The sequence below is a fragment of the Cyprinus carpio genome, chromosome A17 (genome assembly GCF_018340385.1).
Source record: "Cyprinus carpio isolate SPL01 chromosome A17, ASM1834038v1, whole genome shotgun sequence".
NCBI lineage: Eukaryota > Metazoa > Chordata > Actinopteri > Cypriniformes > Cyprinidae > Cyprinus > Cyprinus carpio.
In genome coordinates this window covers 11296163-11317682 of record NC_056588.1, presented here as the reverse complement: position 1 = coordinate 11317682, position 21520 = coordinate 11296163, and the positions used below count along the sequence as shown (strand labels likewise).

Below are 21520 nucleotides of genomic sequence, written 5' to 3'. Positions count from 1 at the left end.
TTTAAATTGTATTTATTTACAGAGGTATATGATGTCACACTTGTCCGTGTGTGAAGACGTTATGCAGTGCAAATCCATGAATGAATGTTCCAAAGTGAGGTAACTTCAACAGATTTCCCCTGCTCAGGGAGTAGGGAGCAATGAACACTGTGTAGGGACCATGTCAATGGGAACACAGTTCATGCACGGAGCTCTCTAATAACAAGCTGATTATCTGAATCAGGTGTGTTAACAAAGAGAGACATGCAAAATGTGCAGTCGCGAGGACTGGAATTGAGAACCGCTGGTCTAGAGCACAGAGTGAGGTCTCTAGTCTTCCTTATTGTTTTTGTACAAATGGAGCATCTATGGAGTCAAAATTCAGCCCCTGCCAAAGAGAATGGTATGATTGGTTAGGATTAGAAAGCAGTGTTATAACACCTAGTTATAACATCAGATCACTGAAAGTGTTGAAGGGGAGGTTTGGGCCAGCCAGAATTTTTCTTGGTGCCAACCTTGTTATTTTAATACAGTGCATGGTGTTTCTAAAATAATTAAATTACAGTTTTATCTATAATGTGTGCAATGATTATGGTTTCTGAACCCCCTGAACAGTTTGTTGTCTCAGGCCCCCTCTGCAATCGCGTTCCGGGGAGTGGGGTCCCCCTTGGTAAAAACCGTGTTCCGGGCCCCCTCTCCCTCATCAGGACCTTGGGATCATCCTAACCTCCCCAACAACCAACCCCCCACCCCCACTTACGGTGCCCCTGGCAATGATATTATTATTATTACACTGTATTCATCAGCATTTTGTTGTTTCCTTGTTTTCCCTGTCCCATGACAAATTAAAAACTATGTAAGAACAGGTCACAGAGAAGAAAAGACAGAGTCTCCCGAGCGGTGAGAGAATGTGGGTTTTCACTGTTGGTTTACATGTTTTCTTCACAAGCATACATGTTTAGAGAACTCTTCAGCCGTTCTCTAACTGACGGAAGGTCCTGGTCTAAAGAAATAGCTACCAAATTTGAGATCGATGAGTTTGGAATATACTGGAAAGATGCTGGTGATCTGTGTTTCAGTCCCTGAGAAGACCTGCTAGCTGACAGGTAGTCCTGCATTGTTTTTTTTTTCACGGATGGAGGCCAGCATGTCTGTGACCAGCTCTGACAGCCCATACGCAGGCTTCCAGCCCCAGTCCTGACGTGCGTTGGAGTCATCAAACCTCACTGGCCAGCTGTCCGCTATTAATTGAACATTACATTTTATGAGCATTTAGATCATTGCAAAAAGTTATTCATTTCATTATACAAGAAAACACATACAGATAGATAATGACCAAGATAGGCATTATTTCTACAATTAACCACAAACATTAATATTAAAGGAATAGTTCACCCAAAAATGAAAATTTGCTGAAAATGTACTCAGCCTCAGGCCATCCCAGATGTAGATGAGTTTGTTTGTTCAGTGTAACTGATTTGGAGAAATTTAGCATTATATCACTTGCTTACCAATGGATCCTCTGCAGTGAATAGATGCCATCAGAATGAGTTCAAACAGTTGATATAAACATCACAATAATCCACAAGTAATCCAAACTCCAGTCCAAATTAATTAATTTCTTGTGAAGTGAAAAGCTGTTTAACAGTCCTCTATCCATAATATTGTTTTCTCCAGTAAAAAATGTTGATACTTCATGATGGATATGTTTCTTGAAAACAAAAACACAAATGCTTCACAAGACTATAACTAATAGACTGGAGTCATGTGGATTATTGTGATGTTTTTATCACAAGTTTGGAGTCTCGTTCTGACGGCACCCATTCACTACAGAGGATCCATTGGTGAGTAAGTGATGTTAAATCTCTTCAAATATGTTCCGATGAACAAACAAACTCATCTACATCTTGGATGGCCTGTGGGTGAGAACATTTTCAAAAATGTTTAAATTTTTGGTGAACTATTCCTTTAATGTGGTTACAAAATTATTTCAAAAGGCCATTCTCTCACTGCTGTTCTTACCGATAGTCTGCCGGATGGTATCAGGATTGTATGTGACCCTCAAGTAGGGCAGGTGTTTGCGAATCTCCTCCGCCACTTCTTCAGGTGTGAAGCTCATGGCTGCTATGTTGTAAGTGCGCAGGGAAAGTTGGCTTTCAGGGGCCTGCATAAACTCAATGGTGGCCCTGTGGCAGTCAGATATGTGCATCATGGGAAGCCGAGTGTTGGAGCGCAAGTAACATTCATGGTGGCCGGAGCTGAGGGCATCGTGAAATATCTGGACAGCATAATCTGAGGAAAAGAGGGTGTATACAATTAGGTCAGAATAGAGTGTTGCTTACTGCAAGTAAATGACAAAGCTATGAATGTACAACTAATGACTGTGTCTGTAAGTGAGAAAATGCAGGATGGCTGGTTACCAGTAGTGCCTCCTCCTGGCTTGGTGTGGGCAGAAACAACTCCTGGGTATCGCAAGCATCGGAAATCCAGGCCATATTTGTGGTGGAGATACTGATCCAATCAAAACACAGTTAGGATGTTAACATTTCATAATTACATAGCATGTAAGGGATAAACATTTCTCGTTAAGCTTATGAAGCATATTTACAATGAACTTTAACAAAAAATAATAATCAACAATTATTATCATAATACTAATAAAAAAAAATAAAATACTACTAACAACATTTTTTTAGCACACTATCGGTCAAAAGTTTTGAGATAAACCATTACTTCAATCTTCAGTGTCACATGATCCCTCAGAAATCATGCTAATATGCTAATATTTTCGGTGACTTACTATCAATGTAGAAAACATTTTTGATGATTGAAACCATGAAGCCCTGCCATTTAAATGTTTGGGGTAAGTAAGATTAAAAAAATGAATACTTTCATTCAGCAAGGACATATTAAACTGATCAAAAGTGAGTGTAGATATTTCAAACTATGCAAAAGTTTTCTATTTCAAATTAATGCTAATCACAGAACTTTCGATTCATCAAAGACTTAAACATAAAAACATAAATCTTTACTTCCCCCATCAGCTCTGCATGGACTTTGGAAACCCCATAAATGGTGCGGGGTCTCTGGATACAGAGGTCAGGTGCTGGATCACGGGGAGATGAAGGGCCAAAAGCTCCAATGGTACTAGGTACAAACAGTCGCAAGCAGTTCTCCAGAGCCAGATCTAACACATTATGCAGACCTAAAGAAAGAGGAGAGGGGGAGGAGAAGAGGAGATAAGGACGGGACAACAGGGGAAGGACAGAATGTGGGACGTCAGGGATAGTGGAAACCTTACATTGTAAATGATAAAGACAGTCATTTAGCATAAACACATAAAACATGTTGGACTGAATTTTCCCACCTGTGATATTGATGGTGCGGGCAAGAGCCACGTTAGCTTCCCCGATAGCACTGAGTAATGCGCTGTAATGCACCAGCCAGGTGATTCTGTTATTCACAACTAACTCCCTCAGGTTTTTATAGTCCAGCACATCAGCATATACAAATGGACCTGTAAGGAGGATCACCATCAGACACTGGAAGTTAAATGAGAGCTTTATTCATAGGTTACTTCAAAATATGAATGAAATGTGATTGAAATGTAGTTAACACTTTAAAATAAAGTTCAATTCATTAACATCAGGAATCAATAAATTTTACAGCATTTATAGCGTGAATCTAAGTTAATACAGGTTAGTCTATTCTTGCTAATTCATAAATATACTATTGCTTATAGTTAAATTAATCTTTGAAATACAGTTATGGCCATTTATTCAACTAGAAATGTTTAAAATGCATTATATTCACTACTGCTCAAAAGTTTTTAAGTAATTTTTTGATTTTTAAAGTCTCTTATGCTCACCGAGGCTGCATTTATTTGATCAAAAATACAGTAAAAGCAAAGCTGAATTTTCAGCAGCCATTACTCCAGTCTTCAGTGTCACATTATCCTCCAGAAACCTTTTGATCAATTTAAAGCATCTTTGCTTACTAAAAATAAAATTCATTAACCGATGTTAACATATGTTAACTTATTGTACACTGTTACTGAAATGTATTTGGAGAACTGAAATATACAGAAAGAGCTCCTACTGTAAACCACTCTACATGTGGCTCCACCACAATCTCAATATGTCCATATCAGAGCTGTACATCTCTCTCAGTGTCAACATACCCATGTTATAAACTTCAGTGGGAGGTCTCCTAATGTCCGACAGGATGACGTTTTCCTTTCCATACTGCTTCCTAATGTAAAAGGAATTAAATATTATTCATAGTTAAATTAAATAACAACAAAGTTAAATTATCTTTCGGTTTTTAAAGAATTATAAAGAATCTGCCTCAGAAAATTAAAAAAAAAAGGTTACGGCAAACATCTATGCAAAGACCAGACAAATATCCAATCTATGCAAAGTTGCAAAAACTGTGTGTTCTGGAGTCTGATTTCAAATTTTTCCCATGAAGCACATCTTTCAGCTGTTCACTAACCTCAGCATTTGAGCTAGTCCAACTCCAAGCTGTCCCAAGCCACCTGTAACAGGAGAAAAACACTATCAACAATGAAAGGACCTTAAACACACCACAGCAGTAAACATTTTACAACCAGAAACTTCACCACTCACAAAGCCACAAATGAGCACCAAGTAAGCTGAAAAAATTCCCTAAATCTAAATATGAATTAAAATGTTACTGCATTATTTTTTTTTAAATGAAAACCCTATACTGGAGGCCAGAGGTACAGTAAATGCACAATAAAACAAAACGTGATACCATACATAATATGTGATCAACTCCAGTAGACAACTCAAAATAGAGTTTATATTACAGTGACTACTTTAGACCGACGCCTAAGACGTAGGATTATTGTATAGAATTAGGTAAGCACTCAGGACTCATATGACACCGTTTGTAGTGTGTCTGCAAATCAGTGCAAATGAAGTAAGCACACAAAAATGGCAGTGGCAGTTTCGAAAACAGGCCTAAGTAATTTTAAATAAGCTCCGTGATTGTTATTGTCCAGACATTTTTCAGCTCCACTTCGACTGACAATCTATTTATTCACTCTGTTGCACAAGCATAAAACAGTCGCGCGCTCCATTGTGCGCACGCGGAGAGCTTTTAACGCTGTTTATTCCCAACCTATTGTCACGGCGATCAATAGGATTGTCTCTTATGAGGCACGGAAAACAAACACAGAAGACGTGATGCAAGAGAGATATTTTCACCAAAACATTACAGTTTGTCACACGTTATTTAAGCAGCTGGGAAACAGATGGCACCTGTGATGAGGACTCGAGGACAGTCCGTAGGAGGCTCGGAGGACTCGTAGCTCGGCCATCGGTTGATCTGACGCGGCGATAAACTCATGCCGCGAGCCGACCAGCCTTTACACAACGAGCGGACACCTGACAGCATGTCGTTTATCTGTCAGTTAATAAACATATCAGTTAACCAAACGAACGGGTCAGAAAGAACACATCATAACAATTTAACTTTTTAGTTTTCGCTTAACTGACGGCCAAGTCGTTATTTCACCTTTAAAAGTGAATTGACTGATACACGAACAATATGTAACGTTAAATCAGTAGTTCAGGAAAAAGCGCAGTATCCTACCTTGAGCTTATCAGAACTTGAAATCCGTGACGATGTGAAACACGTGTCTTGCACCAAAATCACAACATTGCTGTGGTGTATCCGGAGGTGGAAAATTAAATAAATAAGTGCTGATAAAAGGGATTTTCATGGTATTTCACCGTTAGAATTAAGAGATTACGATCCGATTGGTTGCCAGAAGAGCGCATCGAATGACCATTGGATAAACTTGCTGGCGGAGCAGAGAATGCTGGGAAATGTAGTTTTATCTTTACACTAGCACGTACGGTCGCCTGATAATGATTGCGGTGTCCATTAGCGCTACAAGAGGGCAAACTTGCTGACCGGCTGCCCACTCCGGATATATATTGTGTAGGTGAGTTTAGCTGAGCTGGGGCTTTACCCTGATGACTTCATTGGCCGGTGAAATGTTATTGTCTGTGTGTGCGCGTGCGCGCGCGCAGATTCCATTTTTTACTAACCAAGATTCATACTGAAATTTTAAGTATTTTAATGTAATGTTAAACATTTAAAATAATATAATAAAATATAATTTCCAAACAGGAACATTATGGTCGCAAAATAAATATAAATTCAAAAATTGAATCAAAATCAAATACACCACTGCTTGGACACATTTAACACATTTATTGATAATAATTAAATAATAATTGACTGGCCCCCATGTTAGATTATACAATTCACTACTGTATAAACGGTAGCAGATTAAAAACACCACAGCAATGTTGTGATTTTGGTGCAAGACACGTGTTTCACATCGTCACGGATTTCAAAGAAATTCACTACATGAGCATTTTTGGACCACACATTTTGAATGCCTGAATTGGTGAAATTATTTTCTTGTGCCCCAGTTAATTTCTAAACCTGCTCAGAAGCATCAAGTAAGTAGGCCTAAGGATTATGTACAGTAATGCTGTATCATCTCCAAGGCATGTATGACCAGCTGACTACATGATCCCTCTCATAACACTGCTACTTAAATAAATACATGGATATGAAATATTGATTTGAGTTGAAATCCTCCATTTTCCAGGATGAGCTGTTCATTCACATTTTTTTTTTTAATTATGTCATCCTTTACTCACCCTCAAGTTTCTTTCTTCTGTTGAGCATAAAAGAAGATATTCTGAAGAATGTGGCTAACCAAACCATTGACTTCCATAATCTTATTTTTATACTATGGAAGTCAATTTGGACCAGAAACTGTTTGGTTCCAACATTTTTCAAAATATCTGCTTTGTGTTCAGCAGAAGAAAGGATTTCATACAAGTTTGAAACAATTTGAGGGTAAGTAAATAATGACAGAATTTTCTTTTTTCTGTTTTTGAGGGGTGAACTATCCCTTTAATGCTAAATCTGGCGATTAACCAATCAGAATCAAGTATTCCAGAGCACATGCATGTTCCAATTGCAAAAGCTGTATTCAACTTCTCAAGCACATTTAAGAATCACCTTCTGGTAGGTCATGAATTTCTCACATTCACCCCATTCAACATTCAGCTGTCTGTAACAGTGTGAAAAACGTTTACAATAAAACATCATGACTGATGCTGAAACCACAGTAATCTCCAAAAAACAAACTACTCAAACACAATACAATATACACACATTTTCCCTTTTTGGGACTGTTTACAATAGCATTTTGCTTGAAGGTCAAGACAGAATGCTGTAATGCCAGTATGTCTTATTAGTATTCAAAAATAGCTTTCGTAAATGACATTATACCTAAAAGCTCATTAATTGCTGGTATATCTGATTGACGGTGACACTAAGGTGACACTAATTTCATTAGACTTGCCAAGAAAGGCATAGTAATAACAGGCTCTACAATGTCCTTTCTACCATGAGGTCACAAGATAGTCAGTTCATCCATGAGGTTCTCAAATGGGGTCAAGGTGTCACAGTGTGTACTAAGCATGTTATTGGTCCGGTCATGTCCAGCTTGTTCACGGTGCTCTTTCACAATGCTCCACACCTCTTCTCGAGCTTCCTCCATGTTCTGAGCATACTCAGTCCACCTGAGGAACAGGCCTACCACAAGCCCATACAAAGATAATGAGGACTCTGTGACATTAACAATGGAAGTATATGTTTTTTATTTTGCTGAAAATCCATGGAGCTGACTTTACATACCAATAATACCAAGAAATGTCAAAATCTGAAAGGAATTACTTACATTTTTAACTTACAATAGTTTTATCACATTACAGCGGTAACTCACCTGTCCATAGCTGTAAGGACTGAGGATGTACTGAGGGCCAAATGGCCAAATCAGTGGGTTCGTACAGTGGGTTGAGGTACTGCTCCTCAATATCAGGCCTCAATAGGGACTGAAACAAACAGTGTGTGTTCTCCTTCACTCCTGCAGCACATCTAGCCCAGCAAAAATGAAAATAAATAAATTATATATATATACATAAATTATATATATATATATATATATATATATATATATATATAAATTATATATATACATATAATTAAATTATATATATATATATATATATATATATATATATTATATATATGTGTGTGTGTGTGTGTGTGTGTGCAAAGGGTCTGAAGTTGCCAGACCAGGCCACCTCGAAAAAATAAATAAATACACTAAAGACTTTTGTTGTTACAAATGATTTATACTTCTGATAAACACAGTTCTTTTTAACTTTCTATTAATCAAATAATCTAGAAAATAAACATGTATTGCAGTTTCCAAAAAAAAGAAAAATTAAACAACACGACTGTTTTCAACACTAATAATATGAAATGCTTTATAAGCACCAAAACAGCATATTAAAATGATCTATAAAGGACCATGTGACACTGAAGACTGGCGTATCACAACATAGTTATTTTAATTTGAATAATATTGCACAATATTACTGTTTTTCTGTATTTTTCATCAAATAAAGGCAGCTTTTGTATGCATACAAGACTTTTTTCAAAAACATTTGAAAATTACTTTGAACTTTTGAATGGTAGCGTATAATGAGTGTCATATAGGGGTAATTTGTGCCCACCTCTCCTGCTCACTGTTACACAGGAAGGTTCCATAGTTAGAAGCGTAAACCTCTTGTGCCAGTCGCAGCAACAGAGCCTCACTAAATTCCAGTGCCAGAGGAAACTGCCGCCACACCTGCCACACACAGTCAAGCAGCAGCAGGAAGGAGGGGCACTCCTGCTTCAGACGGGCATAAGAGTATGCCGAATGAGCACAGCGCTGCTGGAATGGGTGTCCAGCCTGAGAAACAACAAACATGCAACTCATCAACTTTCTGGCAAACAGATCTGAGACTAATATTAGGTATAGTAGTTTAGTAAGAAAGTTATTTTTTGTCATAATGCATCCATAAGCTTTAACAAAATTCACCACACACGTACCTAATGACACATTATGTCACACAAACACACATTCACCTGTATCCATTCCCTCTCTAGCAGGCAGAGGAAGCCAGTGACAGTTCTAGATGTGGGGTCTAGGATTAGCTGAGCCAATGAGCTCATCAGCAGCGTGTTGTCTGTCCCTTCAGAGCCATGCACAAGCACAGAGTGACAGTCCCTGCAAAACACAGACCACAAACCAGAGCGATACATGTCACGCATGGGCCTGCAGTAGCCACCCTTCAAAAACAGACCATATGCCAGAACAACACATGCCTGAGCCATGCGTAAAACACAGGGTGAAAGAAAAAAAAAACTGATTAAAGCAACAGATCTGTGAGTAATGCGGCAGTACTAATATTTGCATCTTGAGCAGCAAATATGCATATTACAATGACTTCTGAAAATTCAGCTTTGCCATCACAGGTATAAATTATATTTTATTGAAATACTGTAAAAAAAAATTCACAATATTACTGTTTTTATTCTATTTTTGATCAAATAAATGCAGGCTTGGTGATTATAAGAGACTTCTTTCAAAAACCTTATAAAATCTTAACAATCCTAAATTTTTGTACTGTTGTGTACTGTGTGTGTCACAACACACAATACATAACATGAATTGATATTTTAGTAACACAAAAGCATTGAACAAAATAATAGGACAGAGAATGTAAAGTATACTACCGACATTTTCCCGTTAATTTTTAATTAGAATTATTTATTAAGCCAGTACATAGAAAAATCAGTGTCAGCCTGTCCTTGCCTTATTCTGGGTCACTATGAAAAGCCTACACTTATTCAATAAAACTGCAATTTTATAAATGCACCACAGATGGCGACAGAGAGCACATAATTTTGTAGGATACCTTTAAGAGGCTAAAGTAAAACATCTTCCCACCTTTCCACACACTCTACCACCAGGCCTGCAGTGGACAGTGCACTGTGAACATGAGAAAGCCATTTGGAGTTCTCCAATTTACTGAGCCAGCGGTCCACACTGTGAGACGGATCACTGCACGCTTCCACCAACTTAATAAGACTCTCCTGCACAACTTTACCCCTGTCAACATGCATGATCACACACAAAATCAAAGCCAAAATTGCTTTCAAAGTCAGATCAGTCACATATTTTCAGACAATTGAAAATGACTAATGTTCCCTCTCACTTTTCATGGTGTCTATGGATTCTTTTCCAGTGGCTATAACAGGATTTAGACTCAACACCTCCTCCTGTCATCCAGGCCTGCTGGGCTTGCTGGGCAGAACGCAGATCGATGATGTAACCCAACTCTGACCCATCAATCACAGCCTGGAGAAGGAGCTCATCCTCCTTACATCTCTTCTTGTTGGCTCCTGTCAAAGGCTGGCTACTTCGCATAATCACCTAGTCAATGGATACAAATAATTTTTACTTTGGAAATTTTGATCTACTGTATATTATGCATTTTTTGCATTTAACAAGAAACATATTATTTAATGCTGAAAACAGTGTTACACCTTTGTACTGTTTTAATGTTGCACTGTTCTTATACACCAATATACAATGACACTTATATTTGAGATTTAAGAGAAAACATCCTACACGCACCATTCCGTTCCTATGGTGACAGTAGGAGAGCACAGGAAATCTGCCGCCCTGTCTGAACCTGGCTGAGCAGATCAGCTTGTCATCGTCCACCTCACGCGGCACAATGACCGCAGATGGATACGATGGGCATACAGAGTAATCTGAGTTTACTGTACTGACTCTCCACCTGTCCCACTGCTCACACACACATGCACATATTATGAACACGCACAAACATGCACATGTATACAGTTATAACATAAGTTATAAACATATATTACTATTAATTTACAAAACAATCTAAAACAATTTTTTTAAATAAAATAAATTAAACCTATACAGTAAAATTTAAAAACTAATAAAAATGACATAAAGCACATAATAAAATATAAGAAAATTAATATAAATATAAAATTATAAACAACTTTACATATAAAAGACACTATAAAACTGGTTAAAAAAGAGTGACAAAAACACTGTAATTATGATACAAGTACAGTACATAAGGGGATAGAAATAAACTGTGAATAAACTGAAAAAGACAATGGGTGATAGAGTAAGCTATGGAGACAAACAAGGCATAGAAAATAAGACTAGCTAAAGAGAAAGAATACACACTGCTTTATTTCCTGTGATTTTAGCAGTCGCCATTAGTTTCCTGTGGCAAACAAAGTGCTTCCTGTTTGTATTCCTTTCAGGAAATTAAACAATAGCTTATATATTAAGTAAAATTTGACCTTAAGAGTAATCATTTTCAGCATCATTTATTTGTGTTTGTCCTTGTGTGTGCTTCTCAAAGCAAGATAAAGACAGAGTGACAGTATCTGAATTAAAGGAAAGAAAAAGTAAAAGAAAGAAAAATACATTTAAAGCGTGTGTAGCTCACCAGGCTTTCTGTTTGTTTATAATATTGCTCCATTGAGGACAGGCCCCACAGGCCGCTCAGAGTAAGGTGTGACGGTCTGTAGAAGAAGGGATACATCTCTGTCACGCTTTCCAGAGATGAAAGAGCCTATAGAGACATGAGATGATATCAGTCCACTCTCACCCACAGCCATAACAAGAAAGGTAGACATTTAATATTGGTGCATTCCTAATTGTATTGTATTATTGTATAGTATTGTTCGCAAGTTGAATCACAAGATCAATCACACACCTCTCTTAAACAAACTGCTTGATTTGAGGGGGTTTGTTTAAATTACATTTTAAAATATATTCAAATAGTAAACAGATCTTTTAAATTGTAATAATATTTCACAATGTTACTGTTTTGCTTTATTTTTATCAAATAAATTCAGTCTTGGTGATCACAAGAGACTTCTTTCAAAATTTTGAAAAGGAGTATACCTAATCCTAAATATGAGCAATATTAATACTAATCCTTTTAACAAGCATGGCTAGTGATAACTATATTTAGTACCTCTATAGAACTGGCAATGTTTAGACATTCCTCCATTCCAGGAATTTCCAACTGAAGAACCAGCAGGTCCTTACATTTAATGGTGATAGTGCCAGAGGATCCCACAGCCCTGTATCAGACACACGTACAAACACCCCCACCCATGTTTAAGTACATTCCTCCATGTTTTCTCACACTCTCAAATTCCACACAAACATCTCCACTGGTGCCTCAGAAGAGACGGAAGCAGGAAGCCATGAGCACAAGGCTAGCAGAGACAATGAGATAAATTACAGCGGTATGACTGAGCTCTAAATACAATTTTAATAGTGTGTAAGCTAACAGTCTCTCTTGTTGTATATCTCCATAATTGGACATTAGAATAGAAACACAAATATTAATATATAGCACTACATGTACATAAATACTGTGGCATTGCATGTAATCAAAACACAGAAAGCATGTCAGAGAGATGTTGCGTAAAAAATGCTCATTGCAAAGCACAAAGATATTGCAAAATGCACTTTTTTCTGTTTTCTTCTCTGCCTTAAGCTAAGAATACATTGCCAAGCAGCTCATTTTAGAAGATGCCTTCATATTCGGACACAAGATGCTGCCCACCGCCACTTCTCTCCACATTTTTAACATTACAGAATAAATTAACAGCAGATCCCAGATCAGAATAAAATGACAGCTTTAATGAGCAATAACAGTCAGTCCACAAATCAAACATTGGGCCTGCTTTAGAAGTGTACCTGGGGTATCCGAAAAGATTCTCGACACTGACAGACAGGAAAAGTGATCGGAGAAATTAGAAAGAGAGAATTAGTTTATTATTACAGAATCAGGTCACTTCAGGGATTAAACACACACAATTAACTAACCTTACTTGGTAATTATGACCCAAATAAGATTCAAAAAGTAGACGCATGGATGAATAAGAATGTGAATTATGCATTTACAAAGGACAAACACATTAAATAAATGATCAACAATATACACAACAAAAAAAAAAAAAACACATCAAAAAAAAAAAACCTTAAAAAACAAATTGAAATGGTAAAATCTCAATTGACAGTCAAAAATATTATTTAACACCACTGAATCAACATACATTTGGTCACACAAACAAAACTAAATTTAAGTTTTAGCTCAGATACAAATAGCTCTGCAGAGCAACAACTGAAAGTCGCAACTATTTAAAATGTGATTTAAGCTGGTCTCAATTGGTTTAAGATGGCTCTGGGTGACCAGCTTAAACCAGCAAGCCTGGCCATGCTGGAAGACCATCTTAAACCAAAGAAAACAACAAACTATCTTAGGCTGGTTTATGACATTTTTCCAGCAGGGTATAATTACGGTCGCCTATTACAGCACACACACATGCACTGGTCAAACCTGAACTCCAGCTGATGAGAACAACTGTCTCTCTACCTTTTCTCAATGGCATCGATGTTCTTGAGGAGAATGAGGAGTTGCCAGGAAGCTTCATCCTTTCTGTCTGAGAACAGAAGGTGGTGGCTGGTCACGCACAGGGTTCCTCTGAGCGCTGGGTGGAAAGGTCTTCTCAGGGTAACATCTTCAACATTAGCGGTCTTGATGTGCTCTGACAACTCCATTTCACAACGACCACCATCTGGTACTTCTCTAGCTGAGTTTAAAGAGCTAGTGGGCGAGCCACACGAGTCTCTGTCTCCGCAGATGTTATAAGTAATCTTATCTACAAAATTGTGTCCCACACCTATATTAAAATATACTTTTATAAAAAACACACAATAAAAAACGCAAATAAAAAACCCCCAATAAGCGACTCGCCACCAACCACTGGAGCATTTTGGCTTCTCTATACTTTCGTTTCCGTTGACACTCTTGAAGTCCCAGCCCTCTTCTCTTTTTTGTGTTTTTTTTTTTTTTTTTGGTTTGTTTATTGTTGTGCCTGTTTTTCTCTCCATATTCTTTCGTTATCACTTTCCCTAACATTTCAGAGTATTAGAATTACAAAATATAGGCCAGAAGGTGTCTGCTTTAGCCTATTCAGGTAACACATGGGATAGAATATATATATAAATATATATATATATATATATATATATATAAGGAATAAGAATAAGAAGTATACTATACAGTAATGACCAAAAGTTTTGGAAATGACAAATTTTGTGTTTTGCAAAGTTTACTGCTTCAGTATTTGTAGATTATTTTTCCACGTGTTTATGGTATACTGCAAAAACAATGATAAGCATATAAGTTTTAAAGGCTTTTATATTTTACAGTGTTGATCCTTGTTCTTCATAACCTCTGCAATTCACTCTTCTAGGACAAATCCTGACTGATGGTGATCCATTCTTGCCTTATTAGTTCTCGGAGTTGATCACAGTTTGTGGGCTTCTGCTTGTCCACTCGCCTTTTGAGGATTAACCACAGATTCTCTATGAGATTGAGATCCGGGGAGTTGCCTGGCCACGAATCCCAAATTTCAATGTAATGATCTTCAAGGCACTTCTTTATCACTCTTGCTTTGTGACATGGTGCTCTATCATGCTGGAAAATGCACAGATCATCAGCAAATTGCAACTGGATCGTTGGAAGGAGACGCTCTTGCAGGACGTTTTGATACCATTCTTTATTCATGGAAGTGTTTTTGGGCAGAATTATGAGAGAGCCCACTCCCTTGGTTGAAAAACATCCCCACACACGGATGGTCTCAGGATGCTTCACTGTTGGCACAACACGTAACCCACACCATCTCTTCTTTGAACAATTGATTTTCCAGATGTCCCAAACAGTCGGAAGGGAGCTTCATCAGAGAAAATAACTTTACACCAGTCTTCTGCTTCTCTTCTGCTGTCCAATCCTTGTACTTCCTGCAGAATTTCAGTCTGTCCTTGATGTTTTTCTTGGAGAGAAGTGGCTTCTTTGCTGCCCTTCTTGACACCAGGCTGTTGTCCAAAATTCTTGGCCTCACTGTGCGTTCAGATGCTCTCACACCAACCTGCTGTCATTCCTGAGCAAGCTCTGCACTGCTGGTGACAAGATTCTGTAGCTGACTCCTCAGGAGGAGATGGTCCTGGTGCTTGCTGTCACTCTGGGACGTCCTGAAGACTTCTTCACTGCAAGTCGAACCACTCTCCTTGAAGTTCTTGATGATCCGGTAAATTATTCTTTCAGGTGCAATATTCTTTGTGGCAATTTCCTTGCATGTGAGGCCATTTTGATGCAAAGCGATGATGGCTGCACGTGTTTCTTTGGAGGTAACCATTGCTAACAAGAACACAATGATTGGAAGCGACTAATCTGGCCTATAACGTTTGTTTTAGAATAGACCTTTAATATTTGACTGATTCTGATTGTTATTCTTTGTTAAACAGATTTTCACTGCAATTCCTCAACATCAGCAGGAGATGGAGACATTCTGTCGTTCCAATTGACACAAGTTGGACATTAGTCAATGACTATATACAATTTAATATAAGTTTAAAATGAATTTATCTGGTTTTATATATATATATAAATATATATATATATATATATATATATATAATATATATATATATATATATATAAATATTTTTTTTTTTTTTTTTTTTTTTTACTAAATTCAGTAATTCAGGCAACACGTGGGATAGGATTTAAAAAAAATATTTTCTTTCTTTCTTCCTATTATTTTTTATTTATTTTATTTTTGCAAGGTTTAACAAGTTTTACTTAAAATAAATAATAAATATTCGTAGTACATAATGTAAATCTTAAAAAGTTTTGATTTAAAAAAGACCCTCAAATATAGGCTAGATATCCTTGCGAGGGACATTTTTTTCTAATATAGGCCTACAGACAGATCCATTTGAAAAATCTAACCACTATGAAAAATCTAATATCTAGAAAAGTTTTAGGCTACTTTGTGTTAAGTTTGTCTTTTATGCTTTTTATATTTCAATAGAATTATATAATCTTTGATTATCAAACTTTATTATGATTATGATATATCTATATCTATATGATATAATAATATTTTAAATACTTTTCCAATTATTTTACAAACCTTCGTAATTATTCAGATAATCGTTTTAATACTATTTTTCTCTGAACTTTTTCGAAGACCTCCTTAGCGGCACTCTGTTGGTCCCCAGTTTAAAAACTCACTACTATGCCTTACCGTTCGTTTCAGATTAAATACTCATTTATATCTTACTGACTCAAATGTTTGATTTTAATTGCTTGCTAATTTGATCCTCCCTGCAATTCCTCAACATCAGCAGGAGATGGAGACGTTCTGTCATAAAACAGTTGACAAAGACTTTCTTTGGATACTGGTGAAATGTGAGTTATAGGCCACAGGGTACATTAATTAAATGTTTACTTTGTTATTACTTAGTTGCCTTTGTGAAAACAAATAGTCGGATAAAAACTGTCTGTCCTGAAACTTCTCATTTTAGTATGTGTGGTTTTCAGCTCGTGTTAGGTGCTGGTTAAGGGTGTCAAGTGACCCTGTACCACCTGAATAGTACCACATGAACACGAAATGTCCCGTTTGGCCGCAACATGCAAGTTCAGATTGCCTAAAGTTCTCTGATACTCTTGTCATTGCTGCCGAACATGGGCGGTCACTTTTCTGTCTATATAAACATTTTCCCAGCACACCTCTTGAGATTAATCACTCGCGCACAGGATCAGGCACAGTGCACGTGTCTGAGCAGTCACAGTCTCGCCTCTCTGGAATGAAAGCAGCTCAGTGATGGAGTTCAGAGAGCTGGGAGCAGACGACAGTTCTGATGGAGATATGGGGGATCTGGATAGTCTGAAAGCTCTGACAGAGAAACTCAAACTCCAAACGCGCAGACCGTCGTACCTAGAATGGAAGGAGCGACTGCAGGCTCGCCCGTGGACTGATGCCACACACAGTTCAAATGTCAGCAGCCCAGGATCTGTGGAGAAGGACACTCAGCTATCCGACATCTGGAAAGATGGGATGCCTTATAAGAATATATGCGGCTTTGATACTATAGACGACGCGTTAGAATGGCTCAGAAACGAACTGGTATTGTATTTATAAGCTTTATATATATAAATTTACATAATCTGTAAAATCCATCTAAAAAAATTTTAGAAATGGTCATTGTGTGTAAGATCTATCTATCTATCTGGGATTTTTACCTTTTCCTGTCTTTGGGTCATTCAGGGCAAAAATATATAAGATACACCACTGTTAAAATGTTTAGGATCATTTTTTTTATATACTTTTATTCAGCAACAAGTACACATTAATTTAATCAAAAATAACAGTGAAGATATTTATAATACTATTTCATATAATTATTTTTTTTTTAATCAAAATATCCTGAGAAATGTATCATGGTACCAACAAAAATATTAAGATAAATGTGATGCTGAAGACTGGAGAAATAGCTGCTGAAAATTAATAAATTACAGGAATAAATTACATTTAAAATAAGAAATGAGCATAAGAGACTTATCCACCTCAAATAAATAAATAAATAAATAAATAAATCTTATCCACCTCAAACTGTTGAACTGTAGTGAATGAATTAAATAAATTATATAAAATATATGTAGATAATATACTGTATATGCTATGTATACTTTATAAAAATATGTAATATAAGAGTTAAACAGTTGATTTGACTTGACTAAAGAACCAGACTGTTGTAAAGGGAGATACATGTAAACTTCAGCATATTACAACACAGGTGGCATGACTCTAGTCTTTTGGCATATCGCACTTAAATGCCACACAAGTGCAGAAACTTGAGTGGGTGTTTGACAGAAAGGTGTGCTCAGTGCCCTGTATATGTGACTGCTCTTCCGAATAATTTAATCTTATAATTACTGCTGGTTATCAAAGACTTGGTGTATGAGCTATAAAATCATTCTCCTCTGTTTCTCCTTTCCCCTCAGAGGGAGATGCAGATGCAGGATAACCGTCTTGCACGGCAGTTGATTCGCTTACGGGTGGAGATCCACAGGTTGAAGGTGGAGCAGGTGTGTCACCGTCACAAAGAGATGCTGGATGATGCCACATATGAGCTGGAGGAGTGCGAGGAGGACTCAGACCTGCTGTGTGACATCCCCATGAAAGCTGCCTTCACTCTGTCCACCCCTCTCAAACATCTTGGTCTCACCAGGATGAACCTCAACTCCAGACGATTCTCACTCTGTTGAGAGGCACGGCGATGAGAGATGCCCCTCAAGAACATTTCTGTTACTTTTGCTGACACTGGAAACCAAAGTTTTGTTTCACATCAGTGTTAAAATTGGACCCTAGCAAAAAAATAAGAATAAAAAAATCACTTTCAGTTTTCTTCAGATCGCTAAGTCTTATTTAACTTTGTTAGACTTGACCACAGGTGGTCATATATGGAAATGCAGTAACCAGCATTACAGTCTATACCACTTGTGAAGGCGGACTCACCACAGGACTGAGAAAGTCGTCAGAGTTGGAAAAAAAGTTTATATTTACAATTGAAAATAACTGAACTGATCTGAAAATCAAGAGGAACCTGCTTCTGTGTCAAAAGGCATGAGATTGGCATGTGAGAGTAGCAGCCTTACAGGAAGTGTGAGTTTGTGTTCAGGCATTTTGTCACCTTTTCTCTTAAATCTTAAAAATAACCCCCACTTTTCAGCTCAGAGCTGCACCAACTAAAAAGCTAATCTCAGTCCTCTGTTCAGCCCACTGTAGGTGGTTGGTCTTAAATAAGTTGGGAGTACGTTTTTGAGAATCTTGTGCTTGGGAAATGTTCATTTACACAGTCAGTTTTTTATAGTGTCCTTTGTACATCCACTGAACCCATTTAAGTTTAGAAGCACTGGAAATATAACACTGCATTTGTGCATGGATACTGTAAGTGCTTATGTCTAAAGCTCCATGATAAAATTAAAACATATCACAGAGGACCTTTATATTTTGACAAATTTCAACTTGGGACTGAATGTGTGTTAACAATTTTTTAAGAGATTTTATATATCTGAAATGAATACTTCTGTTCAGCAAGAATGCATTGAATTGATCAAAAGTGAAAGAAAAGATTTTTGCTTTTTCCATTTACAAAAAATGAAGGATCATGAGACATTAAAGACTGGAGTAATGGCTGAAAATTAAGTTTTGCAGTCACGGGAATAAATCACATTTTAAGCTATAATAAAATAGAAGACAGGTCTTTAAATTGAAGTAATATTTCTCAATATTACAGTTTTATACAGCTGTAATTTTGATCAAATACATGCAGATTTACTGAGCATTAGAGACTTCTTTTAAAAAACATTTGAACGGTAGTGTTTATAATATTTTTGTAATTAATAAAATGTTTGATGTACAAATGTTTAGTGCACTGTTAAGGGTATAAACCATGCTTTTGCTTTCAATCAACCCGAACACAATGCTTGATTTAAAAAAAAATAAAAACTTAAATTTGCCTTAAAAATGCCTTCAAGTAATTTTGAAGATAAATTGTGATTGATATTGTAATTTAGAAAAAAGGAGAAAAACATTGCTGATTCACTGGTACTCATTCACAATAACAAGAATTTATGAATTTTATATTTGTAAATACATGTATTTAAAACCATTATTTTCTTGGTGATCAAAATTTCTTCACAGTATTGTGTTGATGTATGTTTTCGTGTAATTATGGAAACTGAGGAGCTCTTATCGCACATCCTCACATAAATAAACCCAAAGGGTTTTATGCAGTGTTATCACACAAATGAAATGTAATTATATTTATCAGAATAGGCTGCATTTATCGGTAAACAAGTCAAACAATGGACCAACTTCTTTATAGATTGTGACTGCAGTGACGGCACTGAATGACAAAAGGAGTCATGTGACACATGCCAAGAAATGATCTCATGCTAGATAAATATATGGAGGGAGAGAGAAAGAGAGAGAGACCTGACCCGGAAAGCCATCTTTCCTAAAGCTGTTCTCAACACTAATATTACAAGCTTTTGAAGTTTATATCTCATAAAACCCAGTGGCATTAGGGCAAGTACCGTCATTGAACAGTTCACATGAGGGCTACTTTAGATTCCTTCTTCAAACAGAAACATGAACTATTTAGTTCAGCTGAGAAGACACAAAAGGTGTTTAACTGTGTTCCAGATACAGATTCCCTCGAGGCCTAGAAAAGAAAACAAACACTGTGCCATGAAAGTGTAACTCTTATTTGTAGAGCTTAAATGAAACCATCATGATAACCTACTTTGAACTTGAGTGCAAATGTGATAAAGGAAAAAGGTGTTTTGTTCAGTGTTTTCACTGAAACCTAAATTATTCATCAGTTTATTTGTGGCGAATTCAAAATGTTAGATTTGTCTGTCTGTTTGAAAAAACATCTACCCTATTTCCTGGAAATAATTTGGTTGATAAAAAGCTGAACGATCCTGCTATATAAATGGTTTTCAAAAGTTTTAAGGCCAAGGACTCACATGTATAAAGATCCCTTTGTTAGGATTCCCAGTTAAAAAATATTGAAACATAATAATTAAATATATTTTGTTAACAGGTATATTTAGTTTTTCAAACAATAATCAAAATAAATAAATTGATTAATATTGTTCCAACGCATGCAGCTCTACAGAAAATAAGTGCACAAGCTAAAGCCAACAATGGTAAACAAACACCCAATACAAAAGTACGATTTTTTCTGGCAATCTCAAAGCATCAAATGAACATTTGCTCTTACAAGAGATGTAACTGTGAATATATAACTGTCTGTTAAGATGATCTGCCCCACTCAACATCCCCTCTCCTTCAACACCCCCCCCCCCTTCTCAACCACAATACCACCAAAGAATGGAAAAAAACAAAACAAAAAAACAAGTCATTGTTTCAAGCATTCACTCATACTGACAGCTAAAAACAAGAAGAAATCCAGCGAGGATACGACTTTAGCAAAAATCATCCATCTTGGGGGGGACCTTATTGATTAATACAATTATAAATGCGTGACATTTTCACCATATAACCCCCCCCCACCACCACCACCACCTCTGAAACCACAACACCCATTTCTGCTGTGATCTCTGGACTCACCATATGAAACGTCTGGTCAGAAGTTTCAGTTGCGTTGGACGACACAAATCAAAATAAATACAAATGACAGAGCAGACATAGTTGAAAAATGTCTAAATTAAGATGTGTGTTCCTGCAGCAGAAAACTTAAGAATGTACCTCATTTCCTTTGAATGCTTGGGCTGTGGCTTCCTGCAAGAGCATGCACTATTTGCAGACTGATGCCACAACAAAAGTGTGTGGTCTGCTCAGAGAGAATGAGAAGCAGAGAGAAAAAGACCGAAAATGACAAGAGACATGAGCGTCATATCCAAGTATCTAGGTGAAAATGGTCAAATTTGTTTTAATTTACCTCAAAAAATCCTATTGCATATTAGTTTTTTTTTCTGGCATGTGTGGGTTTGCACATGTATATCCACACATATGAATTAGTAAAACAGTGCTGCTAGAGAGGCCTATGGTTTAATGTAACCAGAGGCCTAAATGTTCGGATGCTAGGCACAAATCCCTCATATAATAGCAATGTGTGTGTAACACTTTTAAG

General features: G+C 36.9%; 3 protein-coding genes across 4 annotated transcripts; 1 reads left to right on the top strand and 2 right to left on the bottom strand.

Annotated features, from left to right (window-relative positions):
* Positions 1–190: 190 nt before the first annotated feature.
* LOC109108406 (L-threonine 3-dehydrogenase, mitochondrial-like) lies at positions 191–6767 on the bottom strand. Its single transcript, XM_042774077.1, has 9 exons — positions 5599–6767; positions 5265–5409; positions 4474–4516; positions 4160–4230; positions 3347–3496; positions 3012–3184; positions 2400–2490; positions 2002–2271; positions 191–1220 (listed from the first exon to the last, which is right to left on the bottom strand). The coding sequence occupies exons 2-9, from the start codon at positions 5398–5400 to the stop codon at positions 1075–1077; spliced, it is 1080 nt and encodes a 359-aa protein (XP_042630011.1). The 5' UTR covers positions 5401–5409; positions 5599–6767; the 3' UTR covers positions 191–1074.
* A 100-nt stretch (positions 6768–6867) lies between these two features.
* Positions 6868–13689, bottom strand: LOC109107996 (myotubularin-related protein 9-like). Of its 2 annotated transcripts, XM_019121174.2 has the most exons (11): positions 13380–13689; positions 12701–12727; positions 11967–12075; positions 11433–11558; positions 10568–10741; positions 10146–10363; positions 9878–10039; positions 9013–9154; positions 8616–8836; positions 7820–7971; positions 6868–7629 (listed from the first exon to the last, which is right to left on the bottom strand). In XM_019121174.2, exons 1-11 carry the CDS (start codon positions 13562–13564, stop codon positions 7448–7450), a joined length of 1698 nt encoding a protein of 565 aa, XP_018976719.1. In that variant the 5' UTR covers positions 13565–13689; the 3' UTR covers positions 6868–7447. The 2 variants fall into 2 exon arrangements, with proteins under 2 accessions (XP_018976719.1, XP_042630010.1); XM_042774076.1 differs by lacking the exon at positions 12701–12727.
* A 2873-nt stretch (positions 13690–16562) lies between these two features.
* On the top strand, positions 16563–18886 carry LOC109108000 (protein FAM167B-like). Its single transcript, XM_019121178.2, has 2 exons — positions 16563–16980; positions 17859–18886. The coding sequence occupies exons 1-2, from the start codon at positions 16678–16680 to the stop codon at positions 18120–18122; spliced, it is 567 nt and encodes a 188-aa protein (XP_018976723.2). The 5' UTR covers positions 16563–16677; the 3' UTR covers positions 18123–18886.
* Positions 18887–21520: the final 2634 nt, after the last annotated feature.